The sequence below is a fragment of a genome, unplaced genomic scaffold, assembly GCF_019419815.1.
Source record: "Pyrus x bretschneideri cultivar Hongxiangsu unplaced genomic scaffold, Pyrus_bretschneideri_v1 Contig50, whole genome shotgun sequence".
In the NCBI taxonomy this organism is placed as follows: domain Eukaryota; kingdom Viridiplantae; phylum Streptophyta; class Magnoliopsida; order Rosales; family Rosaceae; genus Pyrus; species Pyrus x bretschneideri.
The window spans coordinates 3,040,802-3,065,535 of NW_025999788.1; the positions used below are offsets into that span (position 1 = coordinate 3,040,802).

The following is a 24,734-nucleotide window of genomic DNA, read 5'->3' on the forward strand; positions in this document are numbered from 1 at the left end:
ATATTTGTCACACTTTTTCACTTAATTTGCTATATATATATATATATATATATATTTAAAGTCAATACTAAGTAGGTGGGTGTAGGTGGGTGTAGTGAAGCGAAAGAAAAAGTGTGCAGAAATTATCATATATAGATGATGATGGATCGAGACTGAGGAGGATATGGAACAATGTGGAACATGCAAGAAGAGTTGGGATAGAACCAAAGCTGATCAGAAACCATCAGGTGGAGTTCACGTTTTTCACCAGCACGCCTGCATGGCTTCACCTGAGAATTTACTTGAATTACCATGGTCCATGCATGCAAAACGGCTATAATTATTTCTCCTGTAAAACAGAACCAGGTTCTGGCAGTAAAAATTCGCTTCATATTAAACATGACAGCAATGGCGAGAGAGATAGAGTACCCACTTGGTTGCCACATATTGCAAACTAGCTTTTATTGCTCGGAATATTTTAGTATGAATAATACTTTGCATTTTTCTAGTGGATGAACCTTTTTTTTTATTTGCAAATAATGTATATTATGGTAATGATTTTATAATGGAAATTGTTCAATTTTTTAATCTTCGTCTAATGATCATCTCTACAAAAAAATCATTGAAAACAGAAATTGTACGGTCATCAAATTAAATGTATCAAATAAATAGACGGTTCATTGGTAATATGTTATTTGGTACATATATCATTGATTTATTTGATGCATTTGAATGACTTATCGATCTCCTTTATAAAAATGAATTATTCAAATGAAAGTTTAAAAAAAAAAATCGATTATAAAATTTCTACAGTTAAAATACATTATTTATAAGGGTTGGAATGAGCTAATTCCAAAGAAAGAAAGACAAATATTATTCTTTCACTGTATATATGCACTGATGTATAATATAGAGTTATGGACTGATATTTTTTATCGTTATATCATTTATTGTTGATCCGTGGTCTTAACCGAGTATTTAATTATCTATATGTTGGTGCATGTCAGAATTTTCATACCTTCTCTTGTATTAGAACAGGTTCAAGTTAGTAAAAATTCACTTGAAAACAAGACAACAATGAGAGATAGTGCCAACTAGTTGCCACATATTTCAACAAACTTTGTTTCTTCTCAGAAGCCAAAAGCCACCTACCCTGCAACAAAAAATGAGGTGTAAACAATTCAAACCACCATAGCCATGCAAAGAGAAAAATGGCGAAAGATGCCTTACACACAAATGCATACGTGTCCCTCCCTCTCCTCCTCCTCCCCCTATAAATACTAACGCATCCTGCTCGCCGCTTCACCACATCCGAACTCAAAGCAGTCTCTCTCCTTCTGTAATATATATATCTATCCCCCATGGCTAAGCTTTTTGTTTTCTCTCTTTGCTTGCTTCTTATAATCAACAGCTCTCTAGGGTCCCACCAGCAGTTTCAGCAGCAGAATGAGTGCCAGTTCGACCAGCTCCAGTCCCGGGAGCCCGACAACCAGATTCAATCCGAGGCTGGTCTGACCGAGTCCTGGAACCCCAACGACCAGCAGTTCCAATGCGCCGGCGTTGCCATGGTTCGACGCACCATCCAACCCAACGGCCTTCACTTGCCTTCCTTCCTCAACTCTCCGCAACTCATCTACATTGTTCAAGGTAATTTATTATTTAACACCTTGTTGTTATTTTTTAATTAATTAGTCAATCCATATATGCATGATCCATTCATGTTAGAGCGCTGCTGTTTGATTCACATTTACGCACAATACTTTAATTTGTGCTCTTACAGGTAGGGGTGTGTTGGGTGTGGCGTTCCCCGGCTGTCCTGAGACGTTCGAGGATTCTCAGGACCAGCAATTCCAGCACCAACAACAATTCCAGCCGTTCCAGCCCTCCCGACGACACGGAGGACAGGGACAACAACAACAGCAAAGCGAGGAGAACCAAGACCGCCACCAGAAGGTCCGACACATCAGAGAGGGTGACATCATCGCCTTGCCCGCCGGTGTCGCTTACTGGAGCTACAACAACGGCAACCAGGATCTCGTTGCTATCTCCCTCCTTGACTTCAGCAACGAGCAGAACCAGCTCGACCAACAGCCTAGGGTAATTTATATTAAGCAGTACAATTAATAAAAATTACGATTTTTTTTAATCTTGCATGCAAACGTTGCCCACATTGACTTGGAGATGTGTTTTGTGTGTTTCACGTGCACAGAGTTCGAATTTCATCATTTATTGGAGAAAATTTTATTTTTTAAGTTATTAATTTTTTAGCATACATATCTTATAATTTGTATAATAACATGATATACCACTCAAATGTACCGATCACACTAAAAAAATCTCTCTATTTATTGACTGGTTAATGACATGGCTTTATGTAATTTGTTGTTCTCTGTATATAAAGAGATTTTATCTAGCTGGCAACCCACAAGACGAGTTCAGCCAGCAACAAGGCCAACGGTATCAGCAGGGCCGCCAACAGCAACAGCAGGGCCGCCAACAGCAGCAGCAAGGCCAGGGTGGACAGCAAGAAAGGGGCCAACAAGGCCGGCGTGGACAGCAGCAACAGGGGGGCAACAGCAAAAACCTCTTTGCCGGCTTCGACACTCAGATGCTCGCTCAGGCTCTGAACGTCGACGAAGAGATCGTCAACAGGCTCCAGGGATTGAACGACGACAGGAACGAGATTGTCCAGGTGCAGGGCCAGCTCGACTTCGTCAGCCCATTCAGCCAGGGCGAGCAGGAAGGGAGACGCCAGATGGGAGGAGGAGACCGCGCCAACGGTTTGGAGGAGACATTCTGCAGCATGAGGCTCAAGGAGAACATCCGCGACCCTTCTCGCGCCGACTTCTACAGCCCTCAGGCTGGCCGCGTTTCCGTCGTCAACAGCGGCACCCTCCCCATCCTCAGCGCTCTCCGCCTCAGTGCCGAGCATGGCGTCCTTTATAACGTAAGTAATGTTAGAAGATGGTACACTAGATTTTTAATAAATAATTTACTACATATTCTTGAAAGAGGTTATGAATTTCGAAAACATAAAAATTGCTAATAACAGTATATAGAAAGAGAAAAAAGATTATATAAGGATAAATGTACTAATGAGAGGATAAATTATGTGCAGAATGCCATCTACAGTCCATACTGGAACCTCAACGCGAACGAACTTGTATACGTGATCAGAGGCAATGCTAGGGTTCAGGTGGTGAACGAGAACGGAGACGCCATCTTGGACGACCAGGTCAACGAGGGACAGGTGTTCTTGATTCCCCAGAACCACGCCGTCATGACCCAGGCAGGCAACCAGGGATTCGAGTACATTTCCTTCAGGACGAATGACTGGGCCCTCATTAACACCATGGCAGGGAGGACCGCCGTGTTGAGGGCGATACCGGAGGATGTGCTTCGCAATGCCTTCCAGATTGACCGCCAACAGGTCAGGGATCTCAAGAACAACAGGCAGGAGACCCGAGTGTTGAGCGCCAGCTCTTCTTCCTCACGCCGACCATGGTCGATCATGCCATGAATGTGATGAGATAACCTAAAATCTACCTAATGCGGCACGTAGTGTTTTGTTTTTTGGGGTTTTCTAGTAACAAATAAAGGTAGGTAGAGAGACCAGGAGAAATAACAGGCCTTATAAATGGCTGTATGTATTAGGGCTAAAAGGAGCGTGAGCTTAGCTTGTAATAAGTAAATAAATGCTACGTGGAGGCTTATGCATGTAATAATCTAGCTTATCTAAATAAATTTTCCTTCATGTGCATGGTTTCCGGTTTGTTTCTTCTTTCTCCTTTGATCATAAAATCAAAAGCATTAGCCAACTAAATATCTCACTTGTGGACATTTATAAACAGTACTTTATATATATTATAAATAAGAAGAAAAATATATTACTGATAAACTATATAGCAGTACTAAACTTACTAGTTGAGTAAATTACCAAGACAGGAATATATACATATATGTATGTTCCAACCTCCAACAATACAAAGTCAACGAACGCATCCCTTGATCATAAAATCAATCCATATATCATTTTTACATCTTACACATCTTTCTCAATTTGCGGTCATCAAAGTGAATAAATTAAAAAAGATTAAGGGTAAAAAATTAATAAGGGTGTAAAAATAAGCGTGAATATAGCACTATCTAAAATCAAAAGCTTTCAACGACTGATCTTTGACCATATATGCAAAGTCTGAGAACTTTGGATTTACAAAGTAGTGAATTCATCATTTTCATCAGGTAGGAATTCTGAACAAGTAAAAGATTGATATACATAACTCAAGAGCGGGGCCAGAATTTTATGTATGTACATGGGGGCGGTAGATAAACGAAGGAAAGAGAAGAAAAGAGATCCAATTTCAACTTTAACAATGTATGGAAAAGAACCAAACCCTTTGGTACTTAATTTGGTTTGTGTCTCTCTGGGTTTTGGTGCGTCGGGTACTAGGGTTAGAGAAAACTTTAATTTGACTAACAAAACTTACTTTAAATGACTAATATTAAGAGTAAATGTATGAAATTGAACAGTGAGTGGAGTTGGGAGGGGGGCCTAGAAAGTATAATATTTATTAGGAATACGAAATTGTTTGTTTCCTTGTGGAATTCAGGAACAATTCTTGTCTTGCTCAACACGGGGAGAGATTTTTCAGGGTTCCACTACTGACATAAGAGAGTTGTAAATTCTGATCAGTGTCCAAAATTTAAAGAGAAAAGAAGAAAAATAATTGTAATTCTGATTCTTATTTGATTGACTAAAAACAGAGGAGCACTACCTGATACTACGACAGCTACATAATAAAAGGACTGCATTTTGCATAACATATATTCTCCTTCCTGATTATTTAAAATGTATATATATATATATATATATATAAAGACTTCATTTTTTAAGCAAAAGAATACAATCTCGAAACTTAAAATTAGGATCCTAATCCTTATCCTACCATAAAACCTTACCAAAAATATCCCAACATAGAAATAAACGAATACTAAGTGGTCCAACAATTTTTTTTTTTTTTTTGAGTTGAGCAATAACGTTAATAAGTTAGATGTTAGATAGTCTCCGACGGGGTTTAAACTCATGCCATCATGTAAGGGCACGACATTTTTCTACCACTATTATAAAGGCCCACTTGCAGTGGTCCAACAATTAATTAAGATAATTTTGTCGCGTTTGTGGCGGGGAACCGCATCTCCTTCGTCCGGCGGTCTTTCATGGTCGAACCCTCACCATCTCTTTCATCTCGGTGAGCTCTTATCATTGGTGTTGGTTTGTCTTGATTCTGTCTTTTGGACGGATCAATGGTTGTTCCACTCTCTAATTTGTGCAAGCATTTGAGGCTTTTGGGTCATGAGTTGTTTCTATCCAAATCGAGTCATGTACTAGATTTCTCGGCTCGATTGGTGCATTGAAGGATCAAGTTTGGATCCGGTTTGGACGACAACGATCTAGTCTGCATGGATATAAATCATCAGTGGGAGGATCTTGTTGAGTAATGTTGCCTGTTAGTTTTTGCCTCTTTTTTTCAAGTCTTGTTTTGTAAGAACTCCAGAAACTGTCTTGTTTTGTATTAACTCCAGAAACTCAGTATAAGTATTGTTTCTCATGACGAGTTTAGTCATCTCGCTTCAGGTGAGTTGATAGTCTCGCTGTAGGCGAGTTTTGTTGTTTTGTGGTTAATTTGGTGGTTCACTAGAGTACCGGAGGTACTGGTTGATTTTGCTGGACACTCTAAAATTGTCATTTGGGATCATAAGGTGATTTGGAGCCGCAAAGTCCTGTTCAGCAAATACCATATAAAAATGAAAATGGTAGAGCAATAAAGAATGATCCAGGCTCAAACCAACAATGAAATTATGAAACTCAAATCTAGATCATGAGAAAGCCATTAAAATCATTCTTAAGAGAACCGGAAGTTCGGAAGCCGTGAATGATCATGAACAAAGGTTGCAGCTGCATGTTCTCGGAGGACAAGAATGCCGCCAATGAATCCCAACATTATCTACACCAAAGTTCGCTAAACAATCTGCCACCTAATTACCTTCATGATAAATATGAGAAACTTGAATGCGCATGGAAGGAAGAATAGTGCAATAGTTAGACCAATCAACCAATAAACGCCAACGGATAGATTTATTCGAAAGATAATGCACTGCCAAAGTAGAATCACACTGAATCTAAAGAGAATGCTAACCCTTCTCCGTAGTCATATTGACAACATGATTTTGCAACACTAGATACATTGGTTTCCATGAATGCTTCTGACTCTCTTAATTTTTTGTTACATCTGAGATTATTATGTTGTAGTTTCAAATCTTGTTTGCAAATACTCTTCTGCACCAGATGCATTGGTTTCTAACATGTTAGGTGTCATCATCTTCATTTGTATTAGAATCTTTTATTTTCCCCTTCATGGAATAAAATATGTTGTTTCTCTTTTGAAAAGAAAAAAAGTTGGCAACACACGGATTGATTATTAATTTGGAAATTCATTTTCACCATGCAATGAGATATATACACGTAGCCTGGGAGAACCTCATTAACGATTTGTCCCTCAAATTCCCACAGAAAAGATATGTGTGATCTGGCCTACATCAACTAATGCAGGTGAACTGGTGAGTTTCGGATCATGGACCAAGGAAGGAAGTCTACTGGACCCGCGGATCAGACACACTGAGGCCAAGCATGACCGAGAAACTTACTAAACATAACATGGCCTAATTATAAGGTAAGTTTCAACTGATGGAGGAATCATACCATCAATCTAGGGCTGGTCACAAGTTTAACGATTGACACAATTAGTGATCACAAATCATTGACTCTAAATTGCATCGTCTTTTACGTCTCTCCATTCAATGAGAAATTTTTTATTGTGACTGAAATACAGGTGGTACACTACGTGTTTTTACATAAGTGGTAGGAAATTTTATATTTCAAGTTATTAACTTTTTAACACACACATCCCACTATTTATATAGTGACATATGATATATCATTTTATGTATTAATCATACTAAAAAAATCTTTTTCATTCAAGCGGCTAGTGAATTTGGTGTACGGAATAAAGGTCACATCATGGCCGATAAACAAATGCCATGTGTCTCTCTTACGAGTTGCGATATGCTCAAGTTCATTATTACAAAGGAGATTTCACCCTCAATCACGAGAGCTAACTGTTCCTAACCAAGAAAAACTTAAACTCTTGAATTATGATACGTCTACTACTTAAGTCTAATTTAGACATCGAAGGACATGAATGTTTCTCACACCAGACCGGTTGTAACAATGACTCATTTTTTTTTTTTTCATTTCTTGGTTTTAGTGACACAACTGAGATTAGACTTAGGTGCCTGTACGTATATCCACTAGCAGAAAAAAGGGATAAGGCCATTGGTTTCTTGCCCACAATTCTAACAACTGTGACTCTCTTGCTCTGTAGCCATAGATAGCCTACGTATGCCTATATATGCGGCCACCAAAGAGGAAGGCATAGACAATCAGTGGTCATCTGAGGTCGGAGAGCTCAGTACAATCAGTGGACATTTTCACTTTCAGGGATATATCCAAGAAATACTTTGACAAACAGTACATTTTTTGAAAAAGCTTATGCCCATCCTATAAAGAACACGTAATTTGCGTGGACAAAATTATTATTGTTTCTTAATTAGAGTTATTGGTCAAGAGAATTATGGATATTCTCATTTCACACACTATGAATTGAAGGTTGTTAATTTGCAACAATCGAGCCAAAGCCATGTTTAGGGAAGGGAAAATTTCATTGATTATTACATGCATAAGGTTACACGTAGTACTTATTTACTTGTAGCTACACACTCTTTCCTTTTACATTAGTAGTTTAAAGCCCCATAAGGCCTTTTATTTATTTATTTATTTATTTATTTTCACTCTCTTCACTTCATAGCTCCAAAAAAACACTACGTGCCGCACTCACTACATTCTTCCCATTCATCCAACATACATTTACGCAACTGCCCTCCTCTGGAAAGACTGGCTGGAGCTCAAGGCAATGCTCTCCGCCCTGTTGTATTTGATCTGCTGGGCCTGCTGGCGCTCAATCTGGTAGGCGTTGGTGAGCACCTCCAGCGGCAGTGCACGGAGTAAGGAAGTCCGGCCAGCAAGAGTGCTGAGCATGGCGTTGTCGTTGGTCTTGAAGGCGATGTACTCGAATCCCTCGTTGCCGGCTTGCGAGATCACTCCGTGGTTCTGGGGAATTATGAACAATTGTCCCTCCTGCACTTGGTCGTCCAAGATCGGGTTGCCGTTCTCGTTCACGATCTGAACCCTAGCGCTTCCTCTGATCACGTAGACCACTGAGTGGGCGTTTATGTTCCAGTGTGGGGTGTAGATACCGTTCTGCATGACAAAAATCATCCCCATAAATCATTGTCACGTCTATATATAATTAATTAATTACTGAATTAGAACAAAATTGCTTGTGTTGCAAGGTGATCACATTGTTTTGCATCATTTCTTTAAAGAAAAATGAGTTCTGCAAGCCTTAATATTAATTTCTGAAATTGGAATAAAATTATTTGTATTGTCTCTGATTGATCATTTATATTTTGGGTAAGGGTACTATATATTAAGTAGATTAAATTTGTAAACTAAATATGCAAACTAAATAATGTATTATCAATAAAAATAAGCACGTTAATCAACACTGAAGTAATAATGTAATCATCAACTTCCATGTTACTTAGTTTACAAGGTTTAGTGTACAAATTTAGTCTACCTCTTTAGGGATAATAGAAACCACAATGGATTTTCGAGTAATGCTAGGAAGACTCAATTTGAAAATTAAATTTACAAACTAAATAATATGTCATCAATATAAATGAGCATGTCTATCAACGCTCTCCAAATTGAGTCTCCCTAGCATTACTCTTCCACTTTATACTAAAAGAAAATTGTTCAAATATCAATATTCCTTTAAATTAATAAAAAAATACTTTTTGTTCAAAAATAATAATTAATACTTCATAAAAAGGTATCTATGCATGTAAATTATTTTACTTACGCTGTAGAAGAAGCCTCTCTCGGCACTGAGTTGGACAGCACTGAGGATGGGGAGGTTGAGGCTGTTGAGGGTGCTGATACGACCTGCCTGAGGAGAGTAGACATCGGCGCGCTGAGGGTTGCCAATGTGCTCAATCAACCTCATGGAGCAGAAAGTCTCCTCGAGGCCGTTGGCCGCCACCAAACCCTGCTGTCCGCCTTGTTGCCTCCTCTCCTGCTCCACCTGGCGCTGCTCCCTCTCCTCGTGCTCGCGCTGCTGTCGGCCTCTAGGTGGTTGGAGGAAGTCGAGCTGGCCTCTGACTTGGATGATCTGGTTCCTGTTGTCGTTCTCTGATCCCTGGAGGCTCCTGGCGGTCTCTTCGTCGATATTGAGTGCCTGGGCGAGGAGTTGAGTATTCATACCGGAGAAGACGTTGTTGCTGCTTCCTTGTTGCTGCTGGCTGCGGCCCTGTTGTTGTTGGCGTCCTTGTTGTTGTTGTTGTCGTCGTCCTTGTTGTCCCTGCTGCCCAAATTGTTGCTGCTCTCTCTGGCCGCCCTGCCCGAATTGGCGTGGTTGGCGGTGTTGGCTCTGGCCTTGTTGCTCAAACTCATTCTCTGGGTTACCAGCGAGATAGAATTTCTACAATTTTTGAAATAAAAACAAGTTAGTTAACTAATTAAATTAACAATAAATAAGGTCGATCATGCATTTGCACTTCATAACAAAAATTAGACACGAATGAATTGTATGCGAGATACAACCTCCATTTTTATGTTTATTTAATTAAGTTAGGACGTAAATAATAACCAAGGGTTTTGGTTAAGCTGGAATTTGTTAAATAATAATTAATTCATTAGCTAGTGGCCCTCCGTAGCCCTCTACTACAGAAATGGAGAAGAATGTTACCTTTGCATCATAACCTAAGTTCAAACCGGTTAACTTTTTAATCTAACAAATATATCGTTTGACAAAAAAAAAAAAAAATAAGAATTGTTATTGGCACTCCAAACTTTCTATAAGATTTTTGAAGTGCTAATAATAGTTCCTAAAAAAATAATCAATTCATTAGGTAATTAAGCACGTTAATAGTACCCGAGGGTTTTGGTCTAGCTGGTTTTGGTCGTTGCTGACATCGAGGAGGCTGACTTTAACAAGCTCCTGGTCGCCGTCATTGTAGGTCCAGAAGGCGACCCCGGCGGGGATGACAATGACATCACCAGCCCTGATGCGGCGGACCTTCTGGTGGCGGTCTTGCTGCTCTTGCTGACCTTGCTGGCCTTGCTGGCCTTGTTGTTGCCGCCCTTGTTGGCCTTGTTGGTGGCGCCCTTGCTCCTGTTCCTGCTGGCCTCGCTGTCCTTGTTGTCCCTGTTGCTCTTGCCGACGTCTCTGCTGCTCTTCTTGTTGTTCCTGTTGTTCACGCTGCTCTTGGCCGCCTCTCTGGAATTGCTGCTGAGATTGGTCCTTATACTCCTCGAATGTTTCAGGGCACCCAGGGAAAGCAACTCCTAGAACACCACTACCTGCATGAACAATCATACATTAAATGTTTTAATATTTCTTTAATACAATGGTATATTTACATATTGGACAAAGTAAATATTTCAGGTAATTACAGAGTTTAGTAATTAATTAACATGTTGACTAATATAATTAGACATTGCCTTGGACGACGTAGATGAGTTGAGGGGCGTTGGAGTAGGCAGGCAAGTGAAGGCCGTTGCGCTCGATGGTGATTCTCTCAGCAGCGACACCAGCGCACTGGAAGTCATCGTCGTTGTGGTTCCATGTCTCGATCTGCCCGGCTTCCGCCCTAATGTTGTTGCTGGGTTCCCGAGCTTGGAGCTGGTTGAGCTGACACTCATTCTGTTTGCCCTGCTGCTGGGACTGCTGTCGTGCTGCTAAGCAGCCATTGAAAACAAGAAGCAAGCAAAGAGAAAACACCAAAGACTTCGTCATGGTAAAGAAAGCAGAGGGAGTGATCAGTGAAAGCTACTAAGTTGATAGTTGATATGTTGCTTTGAATTTGAGATGGTGGAAGTGGCGAGTAGAAGGCGTTGGTATTTATAGGGGGAGGAGGAGGAGGAGGAGGGACACGTATGCATATGTGGGTAAGGCATCATTCGACATTTTTCTCTTTGCATGGCTAAGTTGCTTTGAATTGCCTACACCTCATTTTTTGTTGCAGGGCAGGTGGCTCTTCACTTCAGAGAATATTACAAAAAATGAAGAGCTCAGAGCTGTGTTTGCATGCATGGTTCGCGTGTCCCCCTGATCTCAAGTTCTTGATATGTTTCTAGCTAGTAGTACTGTTTTGGGTTTTTTCAAATTATTTTTTATTAGATATATCTTTTCATGTTAGGGAATGGGAACCCTTGGATGCGTTTTTTGTTTTGTCTTTCTTGCATTTGTTCATAACTGATGGTGTATGTGCTAGCTACGGTAACATGTGAAGTTCATCCATATGTGGCAGAAGGTGATTGTGCTTTATTGTCTTTATCAGAAATGAAATTTATTGGCTTGAATCTGGTCCGATATAGGGGAAGATTATTAAAAGAGTTCTTTGGATATAGGTCCTTGAAATTCCTATTTTCTAAATAAAAATCTATCTAAATTTAAACATTCAAATAAAATCCAAATTTCAAATAGCATACCATGTAGACAAATATATGACCAACTATTACAATACAATTACAACTTATGCCATAGAATCCTAATTTGGTCAATAAATGTTATTACTCATCCTAATTATGATGAGCAATTAAATCCATATGGATATTTTACCTTTCTTGTATCATAAACATTAGCAACATATATAAATTAATTTACCAAATTTAAAAGAGAAAGACAATCTTGTACGGAAAAAATAATATTGTTTGAATTATGTAATTACCTACATACAAATTAATTTACCTACTTATAAAATATTATACTAATAAACCTGCATTTTGAATCATGTAATTACCTACATACAAATATTATACTAATTTACCTACATTTAAATTAATTTACCTACTTATAAAATATTATACTAATTTACCTACATTTAAATTAATTTACCTACTTATTAATATTATACTAATTTACCTATTCCAAAAAAAAAATAAAAAAAATTAGTGATATTAGATAATGTTCGAATGTTGTGGGTTTGTGCTTGTAGGCAATTAAATAAACTTTTAATCTAATGCACATAAATCATGTAGGTAAATTAGATCATTTTGAAAGTAAACTAGACCCTTTAAATTTTTGTTTGATGTAATAGGTAATTAGACTATTTTGTAGGTAAGAATTGTGCGGAACATATAGCTTTTGTTTTGTGTATTAGGGATTGTAATATTAGCCGAAGCTGTTTTAGGTTTATTGTTGTGTTGGTAGGTAAATTAACTTATATATGTAATGAACAAAATTATGAAATTAGTATTATTATTTTTCAATTGGCACGTTTTCAATTTGAAAGTTAATACATTGAATATACAATGAATGGCATGAATTATTTTGTAAAATATATAAAATTAATTAAATGGATATAACAAGTAACTGATCCAAAAACCCCATCCAAGTATTAATAGGGGTAGTTTAGGCATTCGAAAAATACACAATTTGAAAAGTCAAACTTAATTAAAGAATTTGTTTAATTGGAGGGTAGTCAATGGGCTTTATTCAAGAAAATAAAAGGAGATGGGTTTTAGTAGAGGAAAATATAGTTTCAAGGGGTAATATCAAATTTTCAGTTATTAAAATGAACGGATATATTGAGATCTAATAAAATTGCCTAAAGGAAAAAACAAACTCTCTCATTAAGGCTGCACCCCGTCTGAATATGCAGTATGCATGGTGAATTTTGTTAACTTTGATTAGGGATAAGAGTAATGCTAGGAATACTAAATTTTTAAATTAAATTTTGTAAATTAATGATCTGAATGTTGATGATTGGATTATTGAAGTGTAGAATAACGTATTTATTTCCTATTGGTAATACATTTAATTTGCAAATTTAGTTTAAAATTTGGTCTCCCTAATATTATTTTTTTACTTACCTGCGATATGCAGTTTGGATTTTTGTAAGAAGTCATGTCTTTCTTAAAATTTGACAAGAAAATATTTTTACTCAAATTTCTTAATTTTGACCACATTTATTGACATAGTTAATTGTCTTTGGAAACCATCATTTAGAACTTGACTTATACGTTAAAGTCTCCGATTAGTTATTAATCCTTTGATTTCAAGATTTAAGTATCAAATTTGGGCAGGCCTGCTGCGGAAAAAAATTACCAGAAAATTGGGGTTGCTCTATAAAATCTATGGCCCGACCAACAACATTTTGTTGGATAAAGATCTTTTACCGGACGAATTTTTGAGTTGACAGAGCAAAGCTAAACAACATTTAGGGTTTATTTAAAATTTGTACGAGATGAAACAGAGTTGTCGCGCAAGGTTATTATATTCGCCTGGCAAGTTTTTAGCACCAAGAAAAGAAAAAAAAAAAGGTGCGTAATACCTTAAGGTTTGCGCGACAAACTTATGCTTGTCGGCTAGGTGTCCTTTATCTGATGGGCCTCTTCATCGGCCCACGCTTTCACGTCGTTGGTCAAAGGTTCACGATGACGTGTTAAAGATCCACCAAAAAACCCTTTGCTCGACATTGTCCTAGTACATGTCCGACGGGATGGTTCGTCGGGCAAACCCTTATTCTCAAATAGGTATGTGCTTCTTCTTTCTCCTCATTTTTTCTTGTCTTCCTACCCTAGCCACCACCGCTACTTCTGCAAACCCCATGCCCCTCTCTCTTTCTAACACTCACACCTTCTCCTTCATCTCTCCCTCTCACAATTAATTTAAGGTTAGTTTATTTTTATTTGTTGAATAATTTTTTATTTGAATGTGATTAATTAATTTTGATTCTTGTAGGTTTGTGATTGGATTAGAAGTAAATTAAAAGAAAGGTATGTAATTCTCTCTTAATTATAAATTAGTTAGTTAGAATTTGTTTAATTGTGATATATATGTATGTTCAAAATTATGTGCTATGTGAAACTTTGAGTTTGTGTGTTACGCAAATTTAATTTGTGCAGCTTTAGTCTAGAAATCGTGGTGTAAAATTTGTTAAAATTTCATAACCATTTATACGAAATTAATTATGTTGATTAACTTCTTATAATAAATTCGAAAAAAACTTAGACCTGATTGAGATTCAGTTGAATGCGCGTGTAGACGTAGTATGCGACTCTGTGATTTAACTGATTCTTGAACTGTCCGGTTCGGACAGTTTGGGAATGCACTAGTATGTGTTTAGGGTTTGCGGTGAACGTGGCTAAGTTTCATCATGAAAAATTCAGTTGTATCACCATAATGTTCTTCGAGTGCATACTAGATATTTGTTTGTAATATTTACGTCGTGCACTTGGAAACCTAGGGAGAGGCTACCAAATTTTTTACTATAAGAAATAGTCGTGTGAATTGCAAACTGCAACACAGAAAGTGCACTTTGAAATGGGATATGATTATTACTTGAGGCATAAAGTGGTGATGAAGCGTATCAAATTATTATGATGACTAAATTCTCTTAAAACAAACACAATGGACAAAGAGTGGATCAAGTTGCAAGATAGAAGTTGTGACCAATATGTGGATGTGATCGACAACTTTATTCAATTTGCAAGCGAACATATCAGTGCTTAGAGTTGTATGAGGTGTCATTGCATGAAATGTAACAACTATGTTTGGATGACACTGGATGAAGTTCGATATCACTTGTATATGAATATGATAGTATACAACTACTCCAATTAGACTTATCATAGAGAATCACTCATTATAGCGTCAACATCTTTCGGCAGTGAAACAGTTAGGCATGAACCCTCTTCATCTGGCCATGTTGATGGTGACCAAGTGATGGACATATTGAATGATGTTTTCCTTAATGCTTCACTCAATATAGACAAAGAGTCATCCACAGATCCCGAGAGTTAATATAAATTGCTCAAGGAAACTCAACGAGAATGTACTTTGGTTGTGAAGGTTTTTCGTAATAACAATCGTTCTAGAATTTATGCACATGAAAGTAAAGTGTAATATGACCAATCATAACTACGATATATATGATGATGGGGATTGTTAAAAGTATGCTTCCGAAACCAAATGCATTGCTTGTAAATCATTCTGGCTCAAAGAAGATCTTGAAGATCTCGGGTTAGGATATGACAAGATCCATGCATGCACAAACAATTGTGCATTGTTTTACGGTTAATTTGAGAAGTTAGATAATTTTCATAAGTTCAACAAGCCAAGATTTCAAAAGAATAAGATTCCGAACAAGGTGTTATTTTTCACTTAAGCCAAGATTACAGAGATTCATAAGAAGGAACAAGTTGATGATGATGATGTTCTGCAACATCCAACTAATGGCAAATCAAGAAAATGATTTGATAAAATCCATCCATACATTGCTGCAAAGCCAACAAATGTCAGGTTATGACTTGATTCTAACTACTTCAATCCATTTGGAAACTTTTCGAATGAGCACAGCACTTGGCCGGTGGTCATGCTTCTTTATAACTTACTCCTAGAGGTGCATGAATAAATAATTTATGATTACGAGTCTTTTAATAACCAGGCATAGATCACTCAGTGATACTGTTGATGTTTATTTGCGGCCGTTGATTGATGAGTTGATAAATTTATAGACAAAAGATATACGAACGTATGACAAGTCCAATGGGGACATGTTCACTTTGCAAGTAGCAGTTCTGTGGATAATTAATGATTTCCCAGCTTATTGTATGTTGTCGGGACGAAGTACCAAAGGTTATATGGCATGCCCAACATGCAGAAAAGACAAATCATCCTTTTAGCATGCTGGAAAGATATGTTACTTGGCTTACCAAAAATGGCTCCTCTGAGGTCACGAGTGGCGTAACAAGCCTAAACATTTGATTGGAAAACAGAGTATCAACCTAGACCAAGAGAATTATTTAGAGATGAAATATTGTCCAAGTTGAATACGCTCTAATTTGGGGAAGGTTTGAAACCAATGGAAATCTAAATTGGATAAAAAATAGTATACTCTCTGATTTGGAATAGTGGTCAAAATTGAAAATCCGACACATTGCTGACCTCATGCATATTGAGAAGAATGTTTGCGATAATGTGGTGGGAACGACTCTACCTTCGACGAAAAATCAAAGGACACCATGAAGACTCGTATTGGCATGCAAACAATGGGGATAAGATTCAACCTCTGGCCTATGTTAATCCATGGTAAATACAAGAAAAAGAACGCCAAATATACTTTCAAACCCGATGGCAAGAAGGAATTCTTCAAGTGACAGCAAAGTGTGAAATTTCTAGGCAAGTATGCTAGCAATATATCAAAACACGTTAAAATGGACACTGAGACATTGTTGGGTTTAAAGAGTAATGACTATCATGTCTTATTGTAGTGGCTCTTTCCGATTGTTATTTGGCCAATTGGAACCTCGAGGTTGTTGAGACAATGGTATATTTGTCTCATTCTTCTAGCAAATATGTGCTAAAAGGTTGCGAAAGTTGGATGTAGACGAAATGATTGAAGATATTGGGTACATTGTATGTCAACTAGAGCAAAAATAAGTGAAGGGACACTTAAAAATAAAATTTTATAAATGATCAGTTCAGTCATTTACAATTTTCTTATCTAAATTTTTTTATATTGCCTAGAGATTTTCTTATATAATATAAGTGAAATGACACTTAAAAATAAAATTTTCTTCCATTTATATAATGACATGTGGTGTCTCGCTCCTATTTCGGGCACACTGAAAAATTTCTTCATCTTAAGAGTAGTTCCAACTCGTAGGCTAATAATTGCCTACACAATTGGGCAGTAGGCAATTATTGACTCTTGTTTTTTTAACAAACGATAGTATCTGCACTAAGGTGTGGGGAGGTAGACTAAACCTCACACGAGACTCATCATAATGTGGTTCAAATTCATCTTTAGCAAAAATCAAACTTAAGATCTCTCCCTTACAAGTGAAGAGGAGTACCACTAGACTTAGTACTAAGTGGCAGACAATTATTAACTTAGCAAATAGTATTTGTCCAAGTGTATCTTCACTCTGTAAAATAAATTGCTCAAACAATTGGTTTAAAAAATGAAATTAAAAAAAATAAATTATTATTTTATTATTAATCTCTCCTCCTTTCTCTACTTGTTCCCGTCTTCTCCCTCCCCTCCCCGATGAAATCCAATGATCCAAACCGCCCACACTTTTCTCTCCTTACCTCAAACCCTCACTCCACACCCCTTAAAACCCTCATTCCACACTGCCAAAAAATTTCAAATAGACCCCCGCCGACCTCCCCGCACAATCAGTGACCCCAAGGTCCGACAAGTCGGGTTCTTCGCCTCACCTGAACCCATCGCCTCGCCCGAGCCCATCACCTCCTCCTCTCCTCCCGTCTCCGACATCTACCCCTCCGGTAATTTCATGTGGGCTAGAGCTGCTCTAAGTCAGCTATTTTCATCTCTCACACACCATCTATCTACTAGTAGAAACTAGTAATTTCTAAATTCATGTTCATGTAAATTCTCGGCCTACATGCAAGGTCCATGTAGAATTTGGGGGATGAACAGCATCATTAAAAAGAAATGACATGAAAAGAAAACAATAGATAAAGAGGCAACGACAGCAAATAGAGAAGACCGATGTAAATGAAAGCCAAACAAAGAGAAAGAAAACCAAGGGAAATTAAACCACAGAATTTTCCAAAATATTTCTCGCATGAAATTTCTCATTTTCTTCGCTCATCTTGGCAAACGAGGGAGTTAGCTTTTCTACCGTCCAACTCCCGACTTTTCCTTGAATTCTAAATATTTTCCCATCATCCAAACACATGGTAATTAAGCAGAACTATCTAAATAGAAAGCTATTTGTTAAAGTAGATATACATGGGGAGAGTGGGTTTGGCTTTGGACCTATAGAGAACCCTCTTGTTCTTGAATGTCCAGTTCTCAATTGTTATCACCATCTTGCCAGGTTCACTAATATAGAAGGAGTTTCTAACACTTTGTCCCAATCTCTTCCTTTCTTGGAGCAGAATCTTGTATGAGCCTTCATCATCAGGTACAAACTCCTCCTTGTAGTACACATCCCATCCCACCACTGTTAGATCCCACACCATTGTCAATCCACCCTAATCAATCAATTAAGCACACCCAAAATCTGTCAGTCAATCAAGATTATTCAAGCATAAAGCTAGAGACAAACTTTTGGATACCAACTGATGTGAAATACTTTCGTATTTGCTCTGAATAAGTAAGGTTGAGGGCATGCCCGGACGTAAAACTAATGAACCCTTGCCTCATCATGCATCGAACTAAAGAGTATTTTTGTCACTATGACCACCACAAATGTCACATGACGTTACAAGTTTGCTCATGCTATCTATTATCAATATTATACCCCAGGTTTGAGACATCATTAATGTTCAATTACATTATAACACGTGAATTAGTAACATCAAGTAATAGTTTAACTGTCACACTAAAAGATTTCTCCAATTTAAAAGTAGAAAATTGAATTTATGGGAAGCTTAATATATTTGTTGTTTGAAGTAATACCTCAGCAACTGGGATTTCGATGCAGGCATTCGTGCTTGGTTTGACTTTGAGCCTTGATGCTTTGTCCTCTGGTGTGAAATCATCATCTTCCTCTCTTTTGAGGCCACCATACTGAGCTGGGAGTTCTTCTGGTTCTACAAACCTTTTTGGTAAATTTCCAAGCAAATTTGTGAGATAAAAGAACATAAATTAAGCATTCAAACTTTAATTAGTGAAATATTATATATTAATCTCACTTGAGAAGGGTTTTTGTAACATTTGAAGGCCTGGCAAACACGAACTTCTTTTTGGTTCTTTGACTTAGGAGCCTTGATCTGAGCACATGCACCACATAATACCAAAGTGGAGCATTTATCACAATCTGCAAATTAATCAACCAACAACATTTGTACAAATATTTCAGCGTGATCATCACATCGTAACATATTCAATCTAGCCCATAACCTCAAATTTGAAAGTACTACTTACATTCTTTTGGATGAGCTCTGGATAGTTTTCTTGGAGCAAAACTAGGGTTTTGTTGCTAAGAGAACGAAGCTCCTTCATGTCCGGCCCCGGCGAGTGCTTCAAATCGGTAACGTGAACCATAGAATCCACTCCTCTGTCCTTGAAGCTAAGTTTTTGAATTCCCCTTTCCATAAACTGAACCCTCCACCTCAAAAACTCTTGCCGTTTCTCCTCAGAACCAAAAGTCCTATTGTACAATTCCCTATCTCTAAAGGGCCCATAAAATGTATAACACAAAGGGTGCCCTTCCTTGTCCACACTATTCAAAAACACAACAGTCTTAAGATCACACCCCAACTCCTCCTCCAGAATCTCATCCGTTTTGTATTCTCTTCGCCATTTCAGCATCCTTTGCAGCATCTCGAACGCTTCGAGGACCTTGTAGTCTTTCGCTCTCAAGAACTTGAGCAGCACAATGTCGGTGCCTTGGTGGCCTTTGCTAGGGAGTAAGGGCACCCCCCAAAGAGTGATCTCCCTTGGCTCCTTCTCCCGTCTAAAACTCTCGTCCGATCCAAGCTTCTTGTTGGGTTTTCCCAACAGATAATTCCCAAGAATTGCATCCTCAACCCTGCACCTCAATTCCATCAAGGCTCTCTGCCTTTTCTTCTTCTTGTTCTTGAATTCGACAGACGGTGAAGTTACATTTCCACCCTCCCTTTCTACATCACTTTCTTGATCTTCACTTGGGCTATTTTTGCTTCCTTCTTCTTGGGTGCTTTCATCCTCAGTTTCTTCGACACGATCATCCTCGACATTCTCTAATGGTGTCTCCTCCTCCTTTTTCTTCTCCGTCATCGTGCTTTCAGGTTCCCGGTGGTGCCAGAGTTTCGGTGCACACAGCTCTCTGGCAGCTATTTCCAGAGGACTAATTTTTGGTGGTGAGAGGATTCAATGGTGGAGAATTGAGATCGACATGGAGACACAAAAATTTGCAAAGCTTTCTTCTTTTTTTCCCTTTCCTTTTTTCTATCACCTCAAACTCCAAAGCTCTGTTGGAATCTTGTATGCCTATGAAGATGAAAACAACCGTGAGTTACCCTTGGCGCCAAATTTAGATTGTGTGATGAATTTTTTTTTTTTTTTTTTTTTTTTGAAATGAAAAGAATAAAATAAAATAATCATCACACAATCTAAATTTGGCATGCGATAAGATATTTAGAAAGACATTTTTATAACCAGTCGCTAATTCGTTGATGATAAATCACAATGTATTTATAATTTTGTATCATCTTAAATTCGATAATAAAATTCAGAAAAATAAAATTTGATAATAAAAACTGCATACCGCTAGATCAACCGATTATGTGCGAAGCAATCTACAATTAGATTGGTCCAAAATTGTTTTGGATTGTTTTAACATGTGGCAGGCTGGCATGGATACTAGTGGCTCTTAATGAATGGAAGATTTAGGTGGGGGAAATACAAAAGATCTTTCCTTTTCTTTTTCTTTTTCTTTTTTTTGACTCAAACTTAGTTTTCAGTTTTCTTTAAGGGATTTAAGTTAATAAGTTGGCTCTGTTTTATTAAGAAGCAAAACAAGAAAGAACAGAAGAAAAAAAATTGAGAAATTTACGTTTTTTTATTATGCATCAGAGTATAGTCTATACTTGAATTTAGACAGTTAAATTTTTGTGACTTTTAGATCAAATAAAAAAAAGATCTTTGACCCTTCATTATCAATGCAATACACCAAAACATAGTAATGGTTTTAAATTTTCCTAAGAGAAATGCTAAAAGAACTCTCTCAAAATGGGACTCTCCATGAACTCTCTGACACCTCACAGTTTTACATTTTTGTACCAACATTATAAAATATTATGTAAAAAGACATGATTAGTTAATCTCTCAACCCCTTCCACATAATTCTGCAACTCTGTTGGGGACTGGTTTAATAATTTGTTGGTGTATGCCTAAATTGGCCAACATTTGGGCAACTAACATGGTACTTGACAGATTGCCAATGACTACTTTTCACCAACCACAACGTGTTACTTGACTCATTCTCCAAGTCGTCACTATTCCAAGCCTCCCAAGTTATCTTATATTCCCACGCACTTTCTAGTGCTTTACATATACGCTCCAAGGTTTTCTCCAAACCCTCAAAAAGACACTTTCAAATGGTTTTCCAAAAACATATTGGTGTGAACTTGTGATTATGACAACTTTCAACAGAAGCGCTTATGAGCAGACTTGCTTTCTACGTAAATATTCCTAAGCAGATCCTAATACGGTCAATCTCAAGACGACCACACTTTGGAGATTCATTGGTCTTATACACTCCCCTCTTTCTTTCCGGCCATTTAGCGGAAACATATTAAAAAACAATCAAGGGACAAAATTAAGAGTGCAAGAGGTAAAAAGAAAATTGTAAAAAACCACTCCCTAAAAGTAAAAGAACAGTAAATAATGTAAAGCTTATTGCTTTGTGAAAAAGTACAACATTATCGGTCTCCAAATCAAACAGAACCAAAAGGGGTGAATTTTACATGCCTAACACAGAAGATCTATTTGCTGAATTTCATGCCTAATTATAAAAGAACAATCCAACAGCTACACAAATCTTACAACCTTTATGCACAGCAATTCCGTGAAATGTGAGCGAAACAATCCGTATCTACATCATAAGCATGGTTATCTAGCTGAAGCCTGTGGTAGCTGTATCACGACTCCCGATACTTGGTCAGGTCAAATGTCAGAGTTTCCGAACAGCTGCAATAACACAAACACGGTTACTGCATTACTAAACCGTATAAAGTGAAATGTGAAAATTTATTGGTGTTCCTAGTATCGTGTGAAGCTCACCTCCTTTCGCAGTCCCTGTAAACCCCAACTAAAGCATCAGCCTTGTCGTAGAAGCTATCTTTTAGAGATATTACAATGCTCTGGAAACCACTGCCTCCCTCATCATCTTGGTTAGCCCTGGCTCCTTCACGTGCCTTTGAACGGATGAATCCAGCAACCTTAGCAACATTCAAGTTATCTAGTGCAGCATCGACTTCGTCCAGTATGAAAAACGGTGAAGGCCTAAAACTGAACCCATGTATAAGAGGAAATACAACTATTAATATACATCACTATTGTGGCAATCTCCATATACACAAAGTTCCACCTGAAACTTTCATGTGTGATAGCCTGTAAAACTTAAAAGGTAAAAACTCTTCCATTGGTAAAGAGTTAAGAGACACACCTGTGTATGGAAAAGAGTAAAGCCAATGCTGCAACAGTTTTCTCGCCGCCAGATAGTTGTTCCATATCACGGAAGCGCTTCGTTGGGGGCATAGCAGTGTACTTAATGCCATGTAAAAACGGATCATCTTCATTTTCCAAATTTAAATATGCCGTCCCACCCAGTGGATGTGTGTTGCTCTTCGTCAGTTGTTTGTATATTTTATCAATGTTACTGGAAATATGTTGGAAGGCATCCATAAACAACTCGTACCTGCATTATAATGAAAAACCACAGAACATTTGGTTTGCAGGAGATCAGCATAAAACAATACAATGCTTTTCAAAGGTGGAAAATTAAAAATTTCTCTTTCTAGTTCTTATCCTATAGAAAACGTCTATTTAACACAGCAGAATTCCATGCCAAGCATCTTTAATAGTGTAGAAGCAATTAATACCTCTTCTGCTTAACTGAGTTAAACATATCAGCTTTTTCCTTCTCTTCTATTCTAGCCACTTCAAACTCTTCAGTTACAGCTCTTTCCTTTTCTTTTATTGCCTCATATTGGTCCAGGGCCTTCAAATTTGGAGCTGTTTTTTCAATTTCTGAAATTACGGCATCCATTTTTTGCTTAAATTCCACCTCAAGCTTCTCCCGTTCAGAAGGCCTTCTGTCCCGCATGTGAGACTTGTTTAACTGACTAAAATCGAAAACTGGGCCCATTAAGGAGGAATCAATCTCCATTGGGTCTGAGATGATGGGAAGGTTTATATGTTCTAATTCACATTTCTCTACTATTTCCTGCTTCTGTGACATCAGCTGCTCAATCTGTGACTCCTGTAAGGTGAGAAAAACACATGTAGGCCTTTTAAATTTACCTAGAACAAGGTACACAACTGGTGAAAAGAGAACTGACTCCAACCTTAGTGTGTATCTGTCGATTAAGTTTGGATAAACTTGTTGTAGCTGTAGAACCCCGCTTGTTCCATTCTTGGATTTCCTTCTCACACCCTTCTGACTTGGATTTCCATTCTAACGAATGGGAAGAGACATATTAAAATAAAAAATAAAAAATAAATGAAGAATGAAGAATAAATTGGCTTGCTGACTAGTTTGAATAACTTAAGCACTAAATCTCGAGCTGATTGAATAGAAGCTTCAAAATTTCATTTCTTGGAAAACAATCCCATTTCATACCTTGTATTTCTTCCTTCCACCGATCGATCTCACCAGAAGCTTTTTCTGCTGCTGACTTGGCTGCAGCCTCTTCCTTCTGAACCCGTTCTAAAGCTTTTTTAAATTTACTAATAGAATCTTGGAGTTCATTAATTCGTGATTCCATGTCCCGGTTTTGCTCATACTCTAACCTGAAAGCAAACGAAAATAAAAGCATTGCATCACATAATCTGAGTGAGTGCCACAGCTGCCATACAACTAGTAATCAGAAATGAAGAACCTGTTTTGATTCCGAACAGATATAGGAAACGAAGAAAATGAAACTCTTAACAGGTTTAAATTGACATCTAAGTTGATATTTGCATTTATTGACTTGAGAGAGAAATGGAGGGGGAGGCAAGGACGTACTGGTATTTCAACTTTGACAGCTGGCTACTCAAACTAAGCCTCTCTTCTGCCATATATTGGGAAGCCTTGAGTTGATTTTCCTCATACTCACGGATGTTTGCCACCCCAACAGATTTACTAAAATCTTTGTAGATTCTGTCAACAATTTCATTTATCCTCTTCTCAAGCTTATTGATTTCCTTGCTCCGCTTATCTACAGCTTGCTTTAACTGCAAGAAAATTTGAAAACAGCTGAAACTACAGGCTTGAATTCAAATATTGCAAGAAACTAGACAAAGAGCCTTGTCGTCATAAAAATCTAAACAAAAAACCTTAAGAAGTTCAGGACTGCTGCGATCAATCTCTTCTTTTATATTCTGCTTTTCCCGTGCCAAGGTTGCGAGTTTGTCCTTAATGCTTTTCTGCAACAAAAATTATCTTATTTGTCCATCCGAGAAAAATAATAATTGCATAAGACAAAATCAAGAAATAACAATGTTATTTTGCAGTGCATGCAGTCCACCCCCACCCCAACCCACCCACCCAAAAACATAAAATAAAGGGGTAATTGACCTTAGATGGAGAGAAAAATTAGGATTGAGTGAGGTCAATAAAGAGATATATTAAGGACGGGTATGGACCTTAGATGGAGAGAAGAATTGTTTTTATTGACCTTAATTAATGAGGATAATTGATTCAATTGATCTATGCTAGAAAGTGGAATGACCATTGACCTATGCCGAAATATAAAATGATCTATTGACCAAAACCGGATTTCCTACAAAATAAAACCTTACTTATTTCAAGTATTTGAAACTGGCCACACCTTTCCACAATTCCATATCTAAAAATCATATTATTTTTCAAATCACATACAATAACACATAGCAACAGCTCTAAT

At 37.7% G+C, this 24,734-nt stretch overlaps 4 protein-coding genes and 1 long non-coding RNA gene across 5 annotated transcripts; 2 read left to right on the forward strand and 3 right to left on the reverse strand.

Annotated features, from left to right (window-relative positions):
* Positions 1-1,340: 1,340 nt before the first annotated feature.
* Positions 1,341-3,499, forward strand: LOC103946087 (prunin 1 Pru du 6.0101). Its single transcript, XM_009356707.1, has 4 exons — positions 1,341-1,626; positions 1,760-2,076; positions 2,381-2,926; positions 3,098-3,499. The coding sequence occupies exons 1-4, from the start codon at positions 1,341-1,343 to the stop codon at positions 3,497-3,499; spliced, it is 1,551 nt and encodes a 516-aa protein (XP_009354982.1).
* Positions 3,500-7,831: 4,332 nt separating this feature from the next.
* LOC103946054 (prunin 1 Pru du 6.0101) lies at positions 7,832-10,955 on the reverse strand. The gene is made up of 4 exons (XM_009356674.2): positions 10,661-10,955; positions 10,092-10,519; positions 9,021-9,638; positions 7,832-8,356 (listed from the first exon to the last, which is right to left on the reverse strand). Exons 1-4 carry the CDS (start codon positions 10,953-10,955, stop codon positions 7,964-7,966), a joined length of 1,734 nt encoding a protein of 577 aa, XP_009354949.1. The 3' UTR covers positions 7,832-7,963.
* A 2,720-nt stretch (positions 10,956-13,675) lies between these two features.
* On the forward strand, positions 13,676-14,140 carry LOC125470515. Its single transcript, XR_007252810.1, has 2 exons — positions 13,676-13,836; positions 13,905-14,140. It is a non-coding gene; the product is annotated as an uncharacterized LOC125470515 (long non-coding RNA).
* Positions 14,141-17,716: 3,576 nt separating this feature from the next.
* On the reverse strand, positions 17,717-20,271 carry LOC125470590 (patellin-4-like). Its single transcript, XM_048569880.1, has 4 exons — positions 19,066-20,271; positions 18,834-18,958; positions 18,598-18,739; positions 17,717-18,170 (listed from the first exon to the last, which is right to left on the reverse strand). The coding sequence occupies exons 1-4, from the start codon at positions 19,897-19,899 to the stop codon at positions 17,904-17,906; spliced, it is 1,368 nt and encodes a 455-aa protein (XP_048425837.1). The 5' UTR covers positions 19,900-20,271; the 3' UTR covers positions 17,717-17,903.
* Positions 20,272-21,487: 1,216 nt separating this feature from the next.
* Positions 21,488-24,267, reverse strand: LOC125470554 (structural maintenance of chromosomes protein 1-like; the record flags this gene model as incomplete). The annotated part of the gene is made up of 8 exons (XM_048569784.1): positions 21,488-21,813; positions 21,907-22,134; positions 22,292-22,543; positions 22,728-23,107; positions 23,193-23,302; positions 23,468-23,637; positions 23,855-24,063; positions 24,166-24,267. Coding segments are annotated over 8 exons (1,500 nt in total), but the record flags the coding sequence as incomplete, so codon positions are not given.
* Between the last annotated feature and the right edge of the window lie 467 nt (positions 24,268-24,734).

Bases quoted from the DNA above. Each gene is read 5' to 3' on its own strand.
- LOC103946087 (XM_009356707.1), top strand. From the start codon at position 1,341: ATGGCTAAGCTTTTTGTTTTCTCTCTTTGCTTGCTTCTTATAATCAAC. The intron at 2,077-2,380 runs GTAATTTATATT...CTGTATATAAAG, and splicing joins AGCTCGACCAACAGCCTAGG to AGATTTTATCTAGCTGGCAA. The intron at 2,927-3,097 runs GTAAGTAATGTT...AATTATGTGCAG, and splicing joins AGCATGGCGTCCTTTATAAC to AATGCCATCTACAGTCCATA.
- LOC125470590 (XM_048569880.1), bottom strand. From the start codon at position 19,899: ATGACGGAGAAGAAAAAGGAGGAGGAGACACCATTAGAGAATGTCGAG. The intron at 18,959-19,065 runs GTAAGTAGTACT...ATTAATTTGCAG, and splicing joins CAGAGCTCATCCAAAAGAAT to ATTGTGATAAATGCTCCACT. The intron at 18,171-18,597 runs GTATTACTTCAA...TTGATTGATTAG, and splicing joins TCGAAATCCCAGTTGCTGAG to GGTGGATTGACAATGGTGTG.
- LOC103946054 (XM_009356674.2), bottom strand. From the start codon at position 10,955: ATGACGAAGTCTTTGGTGTTTTCTCTTTGCTTGCTTCTTGTTTTCAAT. The intron at 10,520-10,660 runs GCAATGTCTAAT...TTGTTCATGCAG, and splicing joins ACTCATCTACGTCGTCCAAG to GTAGTGGTGTTCTAGGAGTT. The intron at 9,639-10,091 runs GTACTATTAACG...CAAAAATTGTAG, and splicing joins AGCTAGACCAAAACCCTCGG to AAATTCTATCTCGCTGGTAA.